General features: G+C 37.5%; 1 protein-coding gene and 2 non-coding genes across 3 annotated transcripts; 2 read left to right on the top strand and 1 right to left on the bottom strand.

Moving 5' to 3' along the window:
• Window positions 1-202: 202 nt before the first annotated feature.
• Window positions 203-276, bottom strand: Trnat-agu (transfer RNA threonine (anticodon AGU)). Its single transcript has one exon. It is a non-coding gene; the product is annotated as a tRNA-Thr (tRNA).
• Window positions 277-2,499: 2,223 nt separating this feature from the next.
• Trnak-cuu (transfer RNA lysine (anticodon CUU)) lies at window positions 2,500-2,572 on the top strand. The gene has a single exon. It is a non-coding gene; the product is annotated as a tRNA-Lys (tRNA).
• Window positions 2,573-3,464: 892 nt separating this feature from the next.
• Window positions 3,465-17,702, top strand: LOC106867798 (cleavage and polyadenylation specificity factor subunit 4). The gene is made up of 8 exons (XM_089343612.1): window positions 3,465-4,592; window positions 7,854-8,057; window positions 8,965-9,060; window positions 9,639-9,732; window positions 10,741-10,885; window positions 11,736-11,762; window positions 16,052-16,126; window positions 16,829-17,702. Exons 1-8 carry the CDS (start codon window positions 4,490-4,492, stop codon window positions 16,904-16,906), a joined length of 822 nt encoding a protein of 273 aa, XP_089199738.1. The 5' UTR covers window positions 3,465-4,489; the 3' UTR covers window positions 16,907-17,702.
• The last annotated feature ends 560 nt before the right edge of the window (window positions 17,703-18,262 follow it).

Raw genomic sequence — 18,262 nt, forward strand, 5'->3', positions numbered from 1 at the left:
ACTGACATCGACCCTATTCTTTAAATAAAAAAAGGGACACAATGTAAAATGTAGCCCAAGGTGAACTACATCTAGAAAACGAAACAGATAGGTCGGTCATAGTTGGGAAGTATTTTTAATAAAAATGGTGACATTCGTAGAAAAGCTCAAACTGGATGAAAAACAAGAGTTTGATGGAAAGAAAAAACTAAAATACAAAAAAAGGCTCCAGGGGGATTCGAACCCTCGACCTCCAGTTTACTAGACTGGCGCTCTAACCAACTGAGCTATGGAGCCAACCACGAGATCGGCCTGACAATTATCTATATATATAATGTCATTGTATGAATTTGATCTATTTTTATTATTTTCAATTGTGTTTTAAATAAAGTTCTACTATATTCTTAAAATACCGAATAATTTTTCTATTAATGGCGTATAAAGACTTCGTATGACCTATTTCTTATTCGTTTGCGTCCTTCTTTCGTATACGCTGTTTCCGTCTTCTCTCTATCTCTCGTCTTTAGGAGCCATTTAGAGACCTTCTACATGGTTGTTCGACATGCTAGAAATATCAGTCAAATCACATCCTACTAGCTTAAATAAACTAAAGGGCATACCTATACAATTATGTTCCCATTCCTACTTTGTTTCTCCTAATTACATATTAATTATGTTTTAAAAGTTAGCGTTTCATTATATTCTAAATAAAATTCGATGCCCCAGCATGGCCTCGGCTATTACGGCTAAAACTAACAAAAGATTTAATACAACCATAAGGAATTTTAACTCTTACAGCTGGCATACAGTTAGTCCATTATTTAAAAAGTGTCTTAGGATCTTTGAGGTTTGAGGGGCCCGTCAAACCCCAAAGATCCGTGTCTTATTCCAACAGTTCAAATATATATCACTGTTCTCTAACTTTACAACATAAAATAATTTCCTTCCATGATTATTTCTTACAACCTGTTATCCTTTCCTTCAGGGTCTAACTACAGATTGGTGCCCCCAATATTACCCCAAATATTTTATTTTACAGCTCTCTGAAAAATGTATGCTTTTTAAAGAAATTTTGCGGAGATATGTCTTTGAGAATGAAGATTAATATCATGTTGATAACATTAATGATATATATATTTTAAAGAGTCTCCGATCATTCTTTCTTTCGTCGTAACTGTTTTTAAAATACATATTTTGGAGATCCCAGATTTTTCAATGAAACCTTGCAGAAACATATCTTTGGGTGTGCAGATTACGTTACGTTGATGCTTCAAACATAAATCTGGTAGAAAAAGTGAAAAATGATTGAAATTGATTGAAATTGCTGCTAACACAGTCGTGGACGTGTTCGAAGAATCTCAAAATTCTCTATGAAAATTTTTTATATTAATTTTATCAACATAATTGTAAATTTAAAAAATGCCTCTGCAAAATTTGATGAATGAAAACATACATTTTTCAGAAAGTTAAAACGAAACAAAGTTGGCAGAAGGAACCAATATGCAAATATATTCTTCTTGCATCTCTTGTCAAATTTCTTTCTTATTGTATCTTACAATCTATTATTCCATTATTCTTTCATTCTGGTTCTTCCCTTGTCTTTTTTGTTTTAAAATGTTCGTTTTCGGACCGTCTTTCTTCACATTCTTTACTATCTATTGTTATTCCGTTATTCTTTCTTTCTCTCAGTATTTCATTCTATCTTTCTTCTTCCTTTCTCCTCGTGTTCTGTTTGTTTTTCTTCGCATTCGTTACTATCTATCATTCCGTTATTCTCTCTTTCCGCTTATATTTCACTCTTCGCTTTCCCTCCGTTTTGTATTTCCTTCAAAACTATGACTATCCTCACGACATTAAATTTATTCCACTGTTTCAATCATTTGGTGACAACACAGAACATCCACAGCATTAACTGCTGTGTATTCTCTATTTGAATTCCAATCTATTCTGCTATTCTTACCTTCTATTTGGCTTCTGGTCTCTCTCTCCCTCTTTGTTTCTCGCTCGCTCTCTTTCACTTCCTCTCTCTATGTTTCTCGCTCGCTCTCTTTCACTCCCTCTCTCTCTTTGTTTCTCGCTCGCTCGCCCTCACTTCCTCTCTTTCATTCACTCCCTTTCTCTTTATCTCTCTCACACATTTTCGTTCAATATTTCCTCTCTCTCTCTTTCTTTAAAACAATCTTCCTGATGGAGAATAATACAAGAAACAGCAATCGAATTTACTTCAAAATACATAATATCGTCTTAAATAAAGAACAATAAATTGATTTCTGTCAAGTCGGGCATGATATATCATTTAAGTGTCTCCTTGATAAAAGCTGACCTAAATTTCTATTTTTCAAAATGAAGGCAGATATTGCGTATATATAATAGCATACATACAACAGCATATATATATATTATAAATATATAACAAAATATAAAGTTTATATTTAATATATAATATGAATTCATAAGTTGAACAGACTGCCAGATAATGGTGTAGTAATATAAGCTTAATTTTACTCTACCCGTCAGCCGGCCCGGCTAGCTCAGTCGGTAGAGCACGAGACTCTTAATCTCGGGGTCGTGGGTTCGAGCCCCACGTTGGGCGAAGCTATTTTTTTTTATTTGTTGATGGAGTTAATGTATCCTTCATGATTTTTGCAATTTGGCTCTCATTTTTCTTTTTTTTAGAATATACACCACGAGGTTAGCATAGTGCGCCGTCAATGTTTTACAAGATAATACAACTAATATTGTTTTCTACTCGAGGCACAAAGCTCGAAGTTTTGGAGGAGGAGATCAGTCGATTAGATCGACCCAGTACGCAAATGGTACTTAATTTATCGACCCCGAAAGGATGAACGGCAAGGATGAACTCAGAACGTAAAGACAGGCGAAATACCATTAAGAATTTCACCCAGCGTGCAAAAGAGACAGCAGGAGAGAGATGGTGGCAAAGTGCCAGGCATTCTCACAAGAGATGAGGATCAGAATATCATCTGGTGCCTCAATCTGTTCTTGCAGGATCATTGTGTCACCAAAAGCATTATAATACCTGAGCAAGACGGACGAAATGCTGCTAAGCATACTGTCCGGCGTGCTAACGATTTTGCTAACTCGCCGCTTTAATAATAATACTGTTTCGCACAAGGCCTGAAATTTTGTGAGAAGCGCCTAAATCGATGAGTATCGACCCCAGAAATCAATCGGAACTTATTTTATCAACTCCGAAAAAGATAAAAGGCGAAATCAACCTTGGCGGAATTTGAACTCGAGACGTAAAGCGTCCAGCAAGAAAATACCGCTCGGTTATGCTGGTCCGGAGCAGTAGAGTAACTCCCCTAACCGATCGCCCACCGTTCTGGCGCCAAATCTAAAAACAAAAGAAAACCTGTAGGAGGATAAAAGAGTCTATGGACTCTTTTTAATCTTTTTAACACTAAAGAGTTAAAACCCAAATCGGAACTCTCCGTGCACGCATGCGCATTGGCCATCAAGTATTTCTTTTTTTTTTTTCTTCAAAGCATGGGTTTTAGGAAACAAAGTTTAACGAAGCAAAGATGAAGACAAGACATATATCTCTGCTCGGATATATGGACGACGAACCAGTGGAAATCATGGTCATGTTTGCAATATAATATATATATATCTCTTCCATTGACTCTTTTATTTTAATTAACATTATTATTATTGTTATTATTATTATAATACGACCAATATTGCTGCCGGTACCCGTCTCTCATAAATATTATTATATAAATCTAGCCAAACCCCTTCTTTATTCCCACCAAATTCGTTTCAAATCCAATCACCGTCTCTTCTCATTTACCCAGCAACACATATATACATACACACACACACATATACATACATACACACATATATATACATATATACACTGTGGGGTGGTTGTTGTTTTAGAAGCGTGTATAATGATAAATTCTGTGTGAGTGGTGTATCTAAATATATTCCTCACCAATTCCATAAAGTTTCTCTTCTGAATCCTGGTCCCAAATAGTGTTGCTAGGTAGATTGCCTGTGTTTGTGTGTCTCTCTGTGTGTGTATACATACATACATATATATATATATATATATATATATTGGTGTCTCTTCTTGAGGTTCCAGTAGAGAATGGGAACTTGTTAACTGTGTTGTGTGGATATGTAGATACATACGTATATCTATGCGCTTGTACGTATGTTTAATTAAAGGGTAAAACTTCCTTGTACATTCATACAAACTAGAGAAATATATACATCAAATATATACGCATTCATATATATATATATATATATATATATATATATATATATATACAGTGAGAGAGAGAGAGGTAAAACAAGACAACCTAAAGAAATATACATCACTCTGTATTTATATATATATATTATATATAAAGAAAAAAACACTTGCTGAAACAACAATATATATACATGTTTATGAATATAAAATACACATATATCATATATGTGTATAAGTAAGACTATATATTATTAAAAGGCAGGGAAAAGTTTTGAGACAAACATGCAGGATATAGTAGCACCAGTCCATAACTTGAAATTTGAGATCGAATATGCCTTGGAGAACCAACTTGGATGCCGGCCGTTGCCATTCCCAGGAATGGACAGTAAGTATGGTGTTATTGTCTCTTGCTTTCGGCACCTTATTTACACACACACACAAACAATCTATAGTCCATTAGCCTTGTTCACTTTTTATGGTAACCATATATAATATTTATAATATTAACACTCAATAAACGTATTGTCTATCTATCTATTTAGGTATCTGTCTATCTAGGCATCTATCTATCTACCTATCTATCGCTGTCTGTCTATCTATCTATCTTTCTATATATATATATAAGCCACTACGTGACACCTTGCACTTTGAGCAAGTGTCTTCTTCTATAGTCTCTGTCCGACCAATGCTTTGTAAGTAGATTTGGTCGACGGAAACTAAAAGAAGCCTGTCGTGTGTGTGTATGTGTATATATATATATATATATATATGTGTGTGTGTGTGTGTCTTTGTCTCCGTAACCTGGCGGTTTATCAAAGGAGATTGATAGAATAAGTACCAGACTTAAAAACAAGTCCTGAGGTAGATTTGTTCGACTAAAACTCGGTACTCTTCAAGGCGGTGCCCCAGCATGGCCGCAGTCCAATGGCTGAAACAGAAGATAAGATATACTCGTGTACATCTAAAGATTCTACTTAAAGGTTTAACTTATCGATGTTGTTCGACCCTAAGCTGGCCCCGATCAAAGGCTTCCGGTCAGTCCTGACCTGTATTTCGTTTCGAGGTTTTCTTCACCGGCACAACATAACTAGGAGTACATTGTCCAATGTTGATCTTCCAGTTATTCCTACATGTTGGTATTGGAAGCTAACCGAATCATGTAAACAAACTGTTTTCTGTGTGTATGTGTGTCTACCAACCATGTTTGTTGTTACATATGCACTCTCACACACACGTAGACCCATTTATACGCATGGTCATATCTAGGCAGCTGTCGAAGGATTAATTCCAAGTGGCTATCTGTTTTCCTATGTGTTCGTTCCGTTGTCTGTAGTTCATTGTTCTAACGTCCTGTACCCTGATATGCATCTATATACACATGTAGATGTAAGTATGTACATATATGTGGGTATACATGCATATATATTCTTTGCATTATTATATATATATATATATATATATACATATAAGTCCCCCCTTCAGTGCTTCTCAACCTTTTTTTGGCCCCTAGGCCTCTTTGGTTCCCATTTTACTCTACTCGGCCTCCATAACCATAACCATTCTTGCTGTATATAAAAGCAAATCTTGCTGGATTTTTTAATTAAATATTGTTTGGAAATGTATTTTTAAAAAATTAAAATATTTCGTATATTGTACAAGTAAAACGAGTTTATTGCAGATAAATGTTTTTTTTTAACAAAATCTTATATGTACCCCTATTGAGAACTACTGCTCTGTATTCACTGTTCCCTTTGATGTATCTGGTACCTTATATACAATCCTCTATTCATTGCCATTTTACATGACATACCTCTGATATCTTGGCCTCTACATTCACGGTCCTTTTATCATCATACATCTAACATGTATTATATTCCTCCATGTTCCGTGCTCATATTTGAGTGATACACCATCACACATCTTAAATCCATCAGATATAGTCCCCTACATTCACTGTCCATGTTTCACTGCCTTACCCCATCACACATACATACACAACACAATCCATTCATTACCCTCCATGTTTTGCTACCACACACCATTATACATAATACGCACACCACATGATATATTGTCCCCTCCATTCACTATCCATGTTTCACTGTCATACACACACCACATAGAGGGCAGCCCCAAAAGTAGGTTTAGTTATCACATAGGCACTTTAAATTTCTTTTAAAACATTTTATTACATTTAAATTTCTATCTTACAATGAACTAAATTACCATAGAATAATGGTTTCATATTTTTTTATATTTAAGATCTAAACTGTTAATATATGAAAACAAAAGAGTTGAGTAACTGTGAACCAACTTTTGGGCCACCCTGAATAATGTTCTATATTTACTGTCCATGTTTCACTACCAAACAGCATCACTCATGTTGCAGACAGCACTTCACATAGTTCTCTACATTCTCTTTAAGATGAAATAAACCTTCAAGATGCTTTTGCTCCACGCACAAACTGGAGCAGTTACTAAAAGGTCTTGGCCTGCATGCTTTGTCTGAGTGGTGCAACAAGGACTGAATTAGTTTTCATTTGCAGAAGAGTTCCACCTGCAGCCTCTCATCAACCACAGCCACCTTCAGCTGGTTTCAACTGCTGCGCCTATCTCCTCGGTGGCTTCAGTTGTCTGAGTTCCAAACCAATTTTTCACAGGAAACAGTGAAAGCCATGACAACTGACTTCAATAGGGAATTAGGCCAGGTGCTGCCCTTTGACAAGAGTTCCAACAACCAAGGCCTGATACTTGGCTTTCTTCAGTTGGTGAGAAATGTCAAGTTTGCCCTCCCAGGGCCACAGTGATTGTTTTTGCACTTCTGAAAAGCAGGAACATACCTAATTGGAGCAGTGTGATTACTCCCTCCTCTGGGAAGACGAGTCTGCCCTTCAGATCCACTTGCAGAATATATGAACCAGATATATAACTGGTTTAAATACCAAAGGATTAAGTGCTGGGATTATCTCTGTTATTTTGATGTTAAACTGAAAAATAGTAAAATTTCCACTAGACTAAATGTTCCCCTAGACTAAGTATCAGCTAATATTCCAAGGTGACCTTGGGCATGTTCTTCCTCTGAGAGCTGAGTTGTAAAGCCTCAAGTGAACTGACCAAATACAAAATACCCCACAGCAAAGTTGGGTATCAAAGCTTTTGAGTTAGTAGTCCAAATCCTATAGTTACCCCTGTGGCTGTTGCACCCCCATTTTACAATCAGTAGTCCATGGTTTTCTCTTACACACTCTTACACGTTTTGTACACACCACATATAGTTCTCTGTATTATTTGCTCCATGTTTTACTATTTTACATGACCAAACAGGTGACAAGGCTTCTAAGACAAAAAGTAGGGGGACCCATTTTCTATTTTGCATCCAGCTTCAGACTGGGTGATGCAAGTGGATCTGAAGGGCAGACTCGTCTTCCCAGAGGAGGAAGTAGTCACACTGTTCCTACTAGGTATGTTCCTGGTTTCCAGGAGTGCAAAAACAGTCCCTGTGGCTGAACTTACACCAGTTATTTTGAGGTCTGTTCACAACTTTTCCACACTACCCCCATCACGAAGTCAAAAATCATGAAAAAATACTCCACCCTTCTGTATACGTCATCTCTTAATACTTATTATTTTCTTTCTTCTCTCTCAGAATCTGGTGCAGCAATTTGCACATTCTTCATGCGAGGCCTCTGTTCAAAGGGCAGTTCATGTCCATTCCGTCATGTCAAAGGAGACCGAACCATTGTCTGCAAGCATTGGTTACGAGGTTTGTGCAAGAAAGGCGACGACTGTGAATTTCTCCATGAGTACGATATGTCTAAGATGCCTGAATGTTATTTTTTCTCTAAATTCGGTAAGTTTTTTACATTTCCTCTTATATTTATTTATTTTTATGTATTTATTAACCCCTTTCATACACAGCTAAATACATACACAACAGATAATTAGTCTGGACAACTCCCTGGCTGCCCAGCTCCATGTCAAACCAGACAACCCATATCAGCAGACGTTAAATGATGATGATATATATATATATATGTATATATATATATATATATATATATATATATATATATATATATATATATATATATATAGTTTTAGGGAAAATAACCAATTATCAAGAACTCATCGATGAAAATCCACTATCACATATAGAAAAATTAATAATTAAAAGCACCTTTAATATTATTAAGTTTCAAAATATATTCCTTTCTAGATGGTATGGGGATATCCTTCAAAGATGAATTCCAAAACAGTGGCTCAATCCTACCTGTAAATTCCATAATCAACGAAAAATTGAAAGTTAAATACAAACAACAAACGTTAATTATAAATTAGAAAATAATAATAATAATATTAGGGACAAAATCCAAAATTACAGGCAAAAAACTCAATTAAAATCAATTTATAAAAAATTAAAATTAAATTGAGCCTTATAGATAAAGATATATATTTATATATATATAAATATATTATATATATATTTATTTATTTATTTATTTATGTGTTTCAGCCAAGTGGCTGCGGTCATGCTGGTATATATATATATATTTATGTACACGTACCCATCTCCTTTTCTCTTTCTACAAACCTTCTACTCCATTTTCTACTGTTAAAACCAGTGTAGCAACAATGTCTTGAGCAATTACATCACTCCATTACTCCTATGTGTATCTGTCCTCTTTTCCACTCTCTCTCTCTCTTTCCACCCAGTTTATTTTGCTAACATAACCTGCTCCATCTTCTACCCTGTATAGGTCAATGCAGCAACAAAGAATGTCCATTCCTACACATTGATCCTGAGAAGAAGATCCGAGATTGCCCATGGTATGACCGAGGTTTCTGTCGACATGGTAAGATCACTTTCTCTCGACATTGCCAAGCGCGAGTGTGTTTTCGATGTGTTTCAGGTATCAGTCTTTAGGGAGTATAACAGGGTTGTGGCAGAGGAAGAGATCTCAAGTACAGGAATACAGTCTAGAGAAGAGCACACACACACATATATAAATAAACTGACACTCTGTTTGGTCGACACTTTATTTCACATTGTGATGTCACTGGTGCCAAGCTGTATCAGTTTTTGCCTTTCTCCATGGATAACATTGGCTGTGTGGAGAGGAGTAGCAGATATGCATGAGCGACTGCTGGTCCCAGACTTGTGTCTCAGAAAGAAACTCTGCCAGATCAGATTGGATCCTGGTGCTGCTGCTGGCTTCCCAGTCCTCAGTCAAACCGTCCAACCCATGCCAGCATGGAAAACAGACATTAAACGATGATGATGATTTGCTATACTCTCCACATTGAGTTTGCAATGACTTCACAACCATGATTTATGATACCACTTGCATTCTGTTTGTTAACGGTGATTGAACTGTGATTTATGATGTTCCCTACGGTTTTATGACAGTGATGACGATGATGTCTTTTTCAGGTCCCAACTGTAAGAACAGACATGTACGGCGTGTTATATGCCAGAGTTACCTGAACGGCTTCTGTTGCGATGGCCCTAACTGTAAATATGTACAGTAAGTATTGAAACTGAATCTCTTTCTCCTCTTTTACCAGCTTCAGCTTGAGAGCTTCGGCCATGCAGGGCCACTGCCTTTATATATATATTTGTCTCACAGAAGTGACCGAAACTTCTAGCAATTTGCTGTGCTTGAGAACACACACCAAGCTAACTGAAATAGTGATTGTGGCCAGTACAATAGACTTAGGCGTGGCAATGTGGTAAGAAGCTTGCTTCCCAACCACATGGTTTCAGGTTCCAAGTTCAGTCCCATTGCGTGGCACCTCGGGCAAGTGTCTTCTAATACAGCCCCCGGACCGACCAAAGCCTTGTGAGTGGATCTGGTTGACAGAGATTGGAAAAAACCCAATGTATGTGTGTGTCTTTGTGTCTGTGATTGTCTGCTACCACCACTTGACAACCGGTGTTGGTACATTTATGTCCCCATGATGTAGCAGTTTGATAAAAAACGATTAATAGAATAAGTGCCAAGCGAGCTGGCAGAAATGTTAGCACGCTGGGCGAAATGATTTGCGGTATTTCGTCTGTCTTTACGTTCTGAGTTCAAATTCCGCCGAGGTCGACTTTGCCTTTCATCCTTTCGGGGTCGATAAATTAAGTACCAGTTACGCACTGGGATCGATGTAATCGACTTAATCCTTTTGTCTGTCCTTGTTTATCCCCTCTATGTTTAGCCCCTTGTGGGAAATAAAGAAATAAGAATAAGTGCCAAGCTTTAAAAAAAAACAAGTCCTTGGGTCAATTTGTTCAACTAAGGCTTCTTCAAGGCAGTGCCCCAGCATGGCTCCAGTCTAATGACTGAAACAAGTGAAGGATAAAAGCTACACCAAAGGTTACTTCCTGTTTAGAAAATCTTTGATAAAAGATCCTATAAGGAAGCAAAATGAATTTTCTTAAGATTAAAAAGTGAGAGAGACTGCTTTGATTCCTAAAAGCAACCCAAAATATGTATATTTTCTTTCTGTTTTTGGCCCTTTACTTTCTTATCGTTTCTTCTTCTTAGTCCCAAATTTGAACTGCCAACAAGTGATCCAGCCACCCAAGCCAAGAAAGCCTCCATTGTCTGTCACTATTGTGCTGAAGTGGGACACAAAGCTGCAAATTGCCAGAAGATTCCACCGGAAATGAAAATGGAACAGCAACAACAGGTACCTTTTGCTCTTCTGTATTGTTCTCTCTCTCTCTAATCTATATACGTGTATGAATATACAAAGCAAAAGATAGCCATTGACGAGCAAGCAAACCAGCAGAGATTGTGGCTCGTTGATTTTTGTTGTTGTCCTTTAAAGCATGCGGAACCCATGCTCCATATTTCTGAACTTTACCCAACAAGTGAAGATGCTTCTCTATAGCAGTGTGGGCGCATTCCATTTTCTCTGCCAGTTCCCTTGTCGTTTGACGAGAATTTTCATGCAAAAGTTGGTTTAATTGCTCTTCATCGAACTCAACTGGACGGCCAAAACGAGGTGTTCTTTGAGGTCAGAATTTCCATTTTTGAACTTAGCATACCAATCACAAACAGTTCTTTCAGCTATGGCACCATCTCCATACACAGCACGAATGCCACGAGCAGCTTTTGTGGCCTTAGAACCTTCATTAAAAGCAAAAAGAGAGAGGTGTCGAAAATGCTCGTTTTTCTTAACCTGACATTCCAGTTTAATGATCTGAAGATAAACAAACATTAACTAAAATTAACTAGAAAAAAGAATAGATTCCAAATAGAATTCTTGAATAAAAAATAGATTGCAAAATTTTAAAAAACGGCAGGAACTTAGTTGCCAGCCGAATTTCTGATATATCTAAAATTCTAATCTTTCTATATTTGTACTTCTGAGAACAAAACTAAAATAGATTAAAAGATAAAAACCAATAAAATAATTACTAATGGTGAGGTGGGTGGGAGGTATATCAGGGACTCTATGAATTGTATTAAATTATTTATTTGTCTGAAAATGTTTTTCTTTTTTTAAAATTTTGCATTTCATTTCTTTTTCTTAGGCATATGACAAAATCCGAAATCAACAGGTATGTTCAAATTTTACCTTTCTCACCCGTTTGTGTGTCAAATTGAACTTATTGTAAATGTATACATGATATGCAGTTGTGTTACAACTAGGAGTGCAACGAGTTGCAATTTTTCCTTGCTGGAGTGGCTGTGCGGTGGTAAGTAGCTTGTTTCTTCACAACAACATGGTTCTGGGTTCAGTCCCACTGCGTGGCATATTGGGCGAGTATCTTCTATTATAACCTTGGCCCGACCAAAGCGTTGCGAGTGGATTTGATAGAAACTGAAAGAAGCCCATTGTATATATGTGTGTGTGTGTTTAGTGATTTAATAGTTTACGCTCTAGTAAACACACCAACACAAGTGGTGATGGGGGACAAGCATACACATGCACTGATATGTATATAGGTCAGAGTAAGCACATAAATGCAAAAAAATAGTACTTGAAAATGGGAGATAGAGTGATATGCTTTATTAATATATTTATTGATATTTATATATATGTGTATTTATTTACATATATATATATATATGTATATATTTATATATATGTATTTATTTACATATATATATATATATATGTATATATTTATATATATGTATTTATTTATATATATATATGTATTTATTTATTTATATATATATATATATATATATATATTTATTTATATATGTATATTTATTTATTTATATATCTATTTATATATATATATTTATTTATATATATGGCATTGAAAGCTACACCAATGCTAGAACGGGACGACACTGTATAGTGCCAAAGATCCCAGCAATGCCATCGCGCTTCAGGACCAGTTACTGCAACAGTTTGGGTTTCAGGGGCCCACAGCTTTTTAATATTCTCCTAAAGAGCCTGAGGAACCTGCACAAAGTAGATGTAGGGGTTTTTAAATCAAAGCTGGACCTCTTCCTGTCGAGAGTCCCAGATCAACCTACCTCGCGGCAGGAGGTGCAAATGAGGGTTGCTAAATCAAACTCCATTCTTCACCAAGTGCCACAAATTGTAAGAGGCTCCCTGTAAGCTGAAACTATAATAAAAAAAAATATATATATATATAAATAAATAAATACATATATATATATATAAATACATATATATATATATATATATATATATATATATATATATATATATATATGTATGTAAATAAATTAGATTGGAGCCTGGTGTAGCCATCCGGTTGCACCAGTCCTCAGTCAAATCGTCCAACCCATGCTAGCATGGAAAGCGGACGTTAAACGATGATGATGATGATGATGATGATGAAATACATATATATATATATATATATATATATAAATACATATATATAAATAAATAAAATATATATAAATAAATATAAATATACATATATATAAATATATATATATAAAAATAAATAAATAAATAAATAAATAGGCGTAGGAGTGGCTGTGTGGTAAGTAGCTAGCTTACCAACCACATGGTCCCGGGTTCAGTCCCACTGCGCGGCATCTTGGGCAAGTGTCTTCTACTATAGCCTCGGGCCGACCAAAGCCTTGTGAGTGGATTTGGTAGACGGAAACTGAAAGAAGCCCGTCGTATATATGTATGTGTGTTTGCATGTGTGTGTTTGTCCCCCCAACATCGCTTGACAACCGATGCTGGTGTGTTTATGTCCCTGTAACTTCGCGGTTCGGCAAAAGAGATCGATAGAATAAGTACTAGGCTTCTAAAGAATAAGTCCTGGGGTCGATTTGCTCGACTAAAAAGGCGGTGCTCCAGCATGGCCACAGTCGAAAGACTGAAACAAGTAAAAGAGTAAAAGAATATATATATATATATATAAGCAGTAGAAAGCATAAAAACAAACCCCAAGGCTTTCTATAGATTTGCAAAGGAGACTGCTACGGTGCAGTATAAGATAGGACCCCTATTCCTGCCTAATGGCCCACTGACTGCAGATCCCACATGGATAAGTGAAGTGCTCAGTACACAATTCAAGAGTGTCTTCACCTCTCCTCTGAGTCACATGCAGATAAAGAACCCAGCTGATTTCTTTGACAATAGCACTCAGCAAAATGGGACTGCATCCATTACCTACATCGACATTGAGAAGGAGGATGTGATAGCTGCCATAAATGAAATGAGCTCAAATTCGGCAACTGGCCCCGATGGTTTACCAGCTGTCCTCTTAAAGTCATGTAAACAAGAATTAGCAGGACCACTCCGGATACTATTTCAGAGTTTCCTTGCAAATGGTAAACTTCCTAAAAAGCTGAAGGAAGGCACCATATGTCCTATCCATAAAGGTGGAAGCAGAGCAGAGGCTGGGAACTACAGGCCCATCTCTCTGACTTCACATATTAGCAAAGTCATGGAACGAATTGTCAGAAGGAGATTGATTGCGTTCCTAGAAGAAAATGACTTGCTGAATGAGACCCAACATGGTTTCCGTCCAGGTAGAAGCTGCCTCACGCAGCATTATGACTGGGTCCTGAAGCAGCTACTTGACCATTCAAATGTTGATGTGATATATCTCGACTTTGCAAAAGCTTTTGACAAAGTTGATCATGGCTTGATATGTCACAAGCTGCGAAACCTTGGCATAGCTGGTAAATTAGGAGAGTGGCTGCATGACTTCCTGAATGGTAGAAGTCAGACAGTTGCAGCCAATGGAGAACTATCTAGGGAAACACAAATATTGAGCGGTGTTCCACAAGGAACTGTTCTGGGACCACTACTGTTCATAGTGGCCCTTCTGGACATGCCCACGGTCACTCGGAGAGCCACTGTCACTAGCTATGCTGATGACACAAATATATCTCAGGCAATAAAGAATCCTGATGATATTGTAAGCCTGCAGAATGACCTAAGTGTAATATATGAGTGGGCAGAGCAAAATAATATGCAGTTCAATGCAAAAAAATTTCAAGTACTGCGCTACAAGACCACAAGTACCTCCCAACTGGCATACACAGGGCCTGGTGGTACTGCAATCCCAGAACCACAAACAGTAAGAGATCTGGGCATCAACATGTGTAGTGATGCATCATTTCACATGCACATTGTCAAGTTGACAGCAAAGTGCAGACAACTGGCAGGGTGGATACTGAGGACATTCCGTACAAGGGATCAAAAGGTCATGTTGACTCTATGGAAGACATTTGTTCTGAGCCGCCTAGACTATTGCTCTCAGTTGTGGTCACCACACAGTGTTAAGCGGACAGCAGAACTCCAGGCAATTCAGCGGCACTATACAAAAAAGATCGCCACAGTCCAACAGATGAACTACAGGGAGCGACTGAAGGCACTAGGTCTCTACTCCCTGGAGCGCAGGCGGGAGAGATATGTAATAATATACATATGGAAAATACTGGAAGGACTGATGCCAAACTTTGGTATCAAGTACTACAGGAATGCCCGCACGGGTCGCCACTGCATGGTGCCAAAGGTACCGTCCACTGCATCTCACATAAGAACGAGATACTGCAGCAGCCTCGGTTTCAGAGGACCTCAGCTCTTCAATGCCCTGCCAAAACATTTGAGAGACATGCAAGACATGGATGCGGAGGTCTTCAAGACAAAACTTGACGCTTTCCTCTCCACGATACCAGACGAACCAATGGCTCGTAATGAGACGCAGTTTAGGGCAGTTATGTCAAATTCTCTTATACACCAGATGTGCCATCAAAACTCTTGATTGGACAATGTCAGGTGGGGGAGAAGAGCCATGCAAGGAATGTGAAAATCACGGTGGTGCACCAGCATGACCGCAGCCACTTGGCTGAAACACATAAATAAATATATATATATATAAATAAATATATATACATATAAATAAATAAATAAATATATATATATATATATATGATGGGCTTCTTTCAGTTTCCTTCTACCAAATCCACTCATGGCTTTCCTCAGCCCTTGGCTACAGTAGAAGACACTTGCTCAAGGTGCCCAGAACCTAGGGAAACAAGCTTCTTACCACACAGCCATGCCTGCACCTATGTATGTGTGTGTGTGTGTGTGTATATATATGTATGTATGTAGTTGTTCTTTCTGTTTCTTATAAGATCAAGCTAAAAAAACTGTTATGTTTAAATTCCCAGTGAACATTACGTCCTGTAATTCTGCTCTCAAACTCTGTAAAATACTGTCTCGAATAAGTACTCATCTAACCCATGCCAGCTTAGAAAAACAGACGTAAAAGAAACATAACATGGTGAATGTGTGTGTATATAGGTGCTATCGATCTATGTCTATATATTGTTTGATCATCTGCCAATATTTTCTGTACGCTTCTTAATCTATTTTCCGTATGACCTCCAGATTGCCCAAATTCAAGTTGACCAGTCCATGTCAGTGGACGGACGTCGACCACTTGACCAAGTGACATGCTTCAAGGTAGGTTTTCAATATTTTAAGCTTTATTTGTTTTTGTTTTTTTCAAATAAATGTATTTTGGAATCGTTAAGTTTTGTCACAAGGCCAGCACATTTGGGCGATGGAGTTAAATTAATTACATTGACCCCCAGGGCTCACCTGGTCCTTATTTTATTGGCCCTGAAAGTCAAAGTCGACCTCAGCAGAATTTGAACTCAAAATAGATGAGACGCTGCCAAGCGTTTTGTCTGGCAGCTATTGATTCTGCCACCTCACTGCTTTCAACTTGCAATTAATAATAATTAATAATGTTTTCTTCTGTAATCACAAGGCCTGAAATGGGGTGGGGGCTGGTCAATTGCAATGACCCCAGTGCATAACTGGTACTTCGTTGATCGACCCTGAAAGAATGAAAGGCTATGTCGACGTCAATGAAATTTAAACTCAGAACGTAAAAACAGACCGCATACTGCCAAGCATTTTGCCTGATGTGCTAATCATAACAAAAATGACAATCCTTTTTGCCATTGGCACAACAGGGGTCCCAGTTAAGCGACACCTGCATCAGCCATGACTACGATTTCACTTGGCTTCATGGGTCTTCTCAAGCCCAACTTGTTTCAATGAATTTACATCCAAAATCTTGCAAACCAAATACGAAAACAAACCGTATCGATCCGTTGTTTATTAAATTTTTATTTTCTTTTTTTCCTTCTTTTCCAGTGCGGAGAAAAGGGCCACTATGCAAACAAATGCCCCAAGGGTCATCTCGCGTTCCTCAGTAACACGGCAATTGTGTGACAACACGCTGAACCATGAACCACCATCGCTCTTAACAAGTCTCATGGACAGGTATTACGTACCTGTGTTCCATGTATGAATGCCCATGTGTGTATGTGTGTGTGATTTATATATCTTTCACACCCACATGTGTATATATATATATATATATATATGTGTGTGTTGTATGTATGTATATATATATATATATATATATACACGCGTGTATAGCATTTGAATTGGTTATGCCTGTATATTTCTAAGAATGAGGAAAACATTATTCATGAATGAAATTTTCTGGAACTTGTCGTCGTCACACAAGTGCGATGCTTATGATTCAATAGGATGTATTTTTGTATTTTCAATACACTCTAGACCTTCAGTCTCTGATTAACAATGATGAATGAATTTTGACCACTTATACACATACATACACACTCCTCCATGTGTATATATATACACATGTATATTCATACGTATTTCTGTGTATGTATGTATATATATGTACACACACACACACATACAAAGGCTTTATGTTGGGGAATGGAAAACATATCTCCTGTCTTCATTCTTTGTACAGTTTGAAACTGTATTTCCTATCTTCTCCAACCCCTCCTGCTCCCCCCACCCACTGCCTTCATCTCCTCCCATCCAGTGACCATTTCTCCATCAGCCTCCTCCTCCCTGTTCCATCTCATGCCTATCAGTCTCTATCCCCTCCATCCATGCCCTCTTCACCTTCATATCCCACCCCTACTCGTTCCTTTCCATGTTTCAATAAAAATTTGTTTAAAAAAAAAGAAATTATTATAATCAATATTCTTGTTTTATACTCAGGCAACATTTATGTACCACTTACTTGTGGAGACACATGACATAATGGTCAGAGTATTGGACTCCTGATTCTAAGACCATGGTTTCGATTCCTGGACCAAGTGATGCGTTGTGTTCGAGGATAACACTTCATTCTACTCAGCTGGTTAAAATCACTCTTCCTGCAAGAGACCAGCACCCCTCCCAGCCCTAGGCCCCTTACAGACTGGACAAACCACATGTTTTCTGTCTCGGAGGGGAACCCTCTCGTAGTGTTTCTCAACCATTTTTTGCTAATGGATCCTTTTGATTCCTATTTTCTCAACTGGACCTTAATACCCACTCAATATTCTAAAAACTACCACTAAGACATCCATTGGTCATAAATGACCATTGGATTGAACCTACATGGTCATTTATGACCAACGGATGTCTTAGTGGTAGTTTTTAGAATATTGAGTGGGTATTAAGGTCCAGTTGAGAAAACAGGAAACAAAAGAACCCATAAACAAAAAATGGTTGAGAAACCATAACTATGAGAGGATTAATCACTTATTGAATAAC

This window comes from Octopus bimaculoides, chromosome 27, assembly GCF_046866305.1.
Source record: "Octopus bimaculoides isolate indiv1 chromosome 27, ASM4686630v1, whole genome shotgun sequence".
Lineage (NCBI taxonomy): Eukaryota > Metazoa > Mollusca > Cephalopoda > Octopoda > Octopodidae > Octopus > Octopus bimaculoides.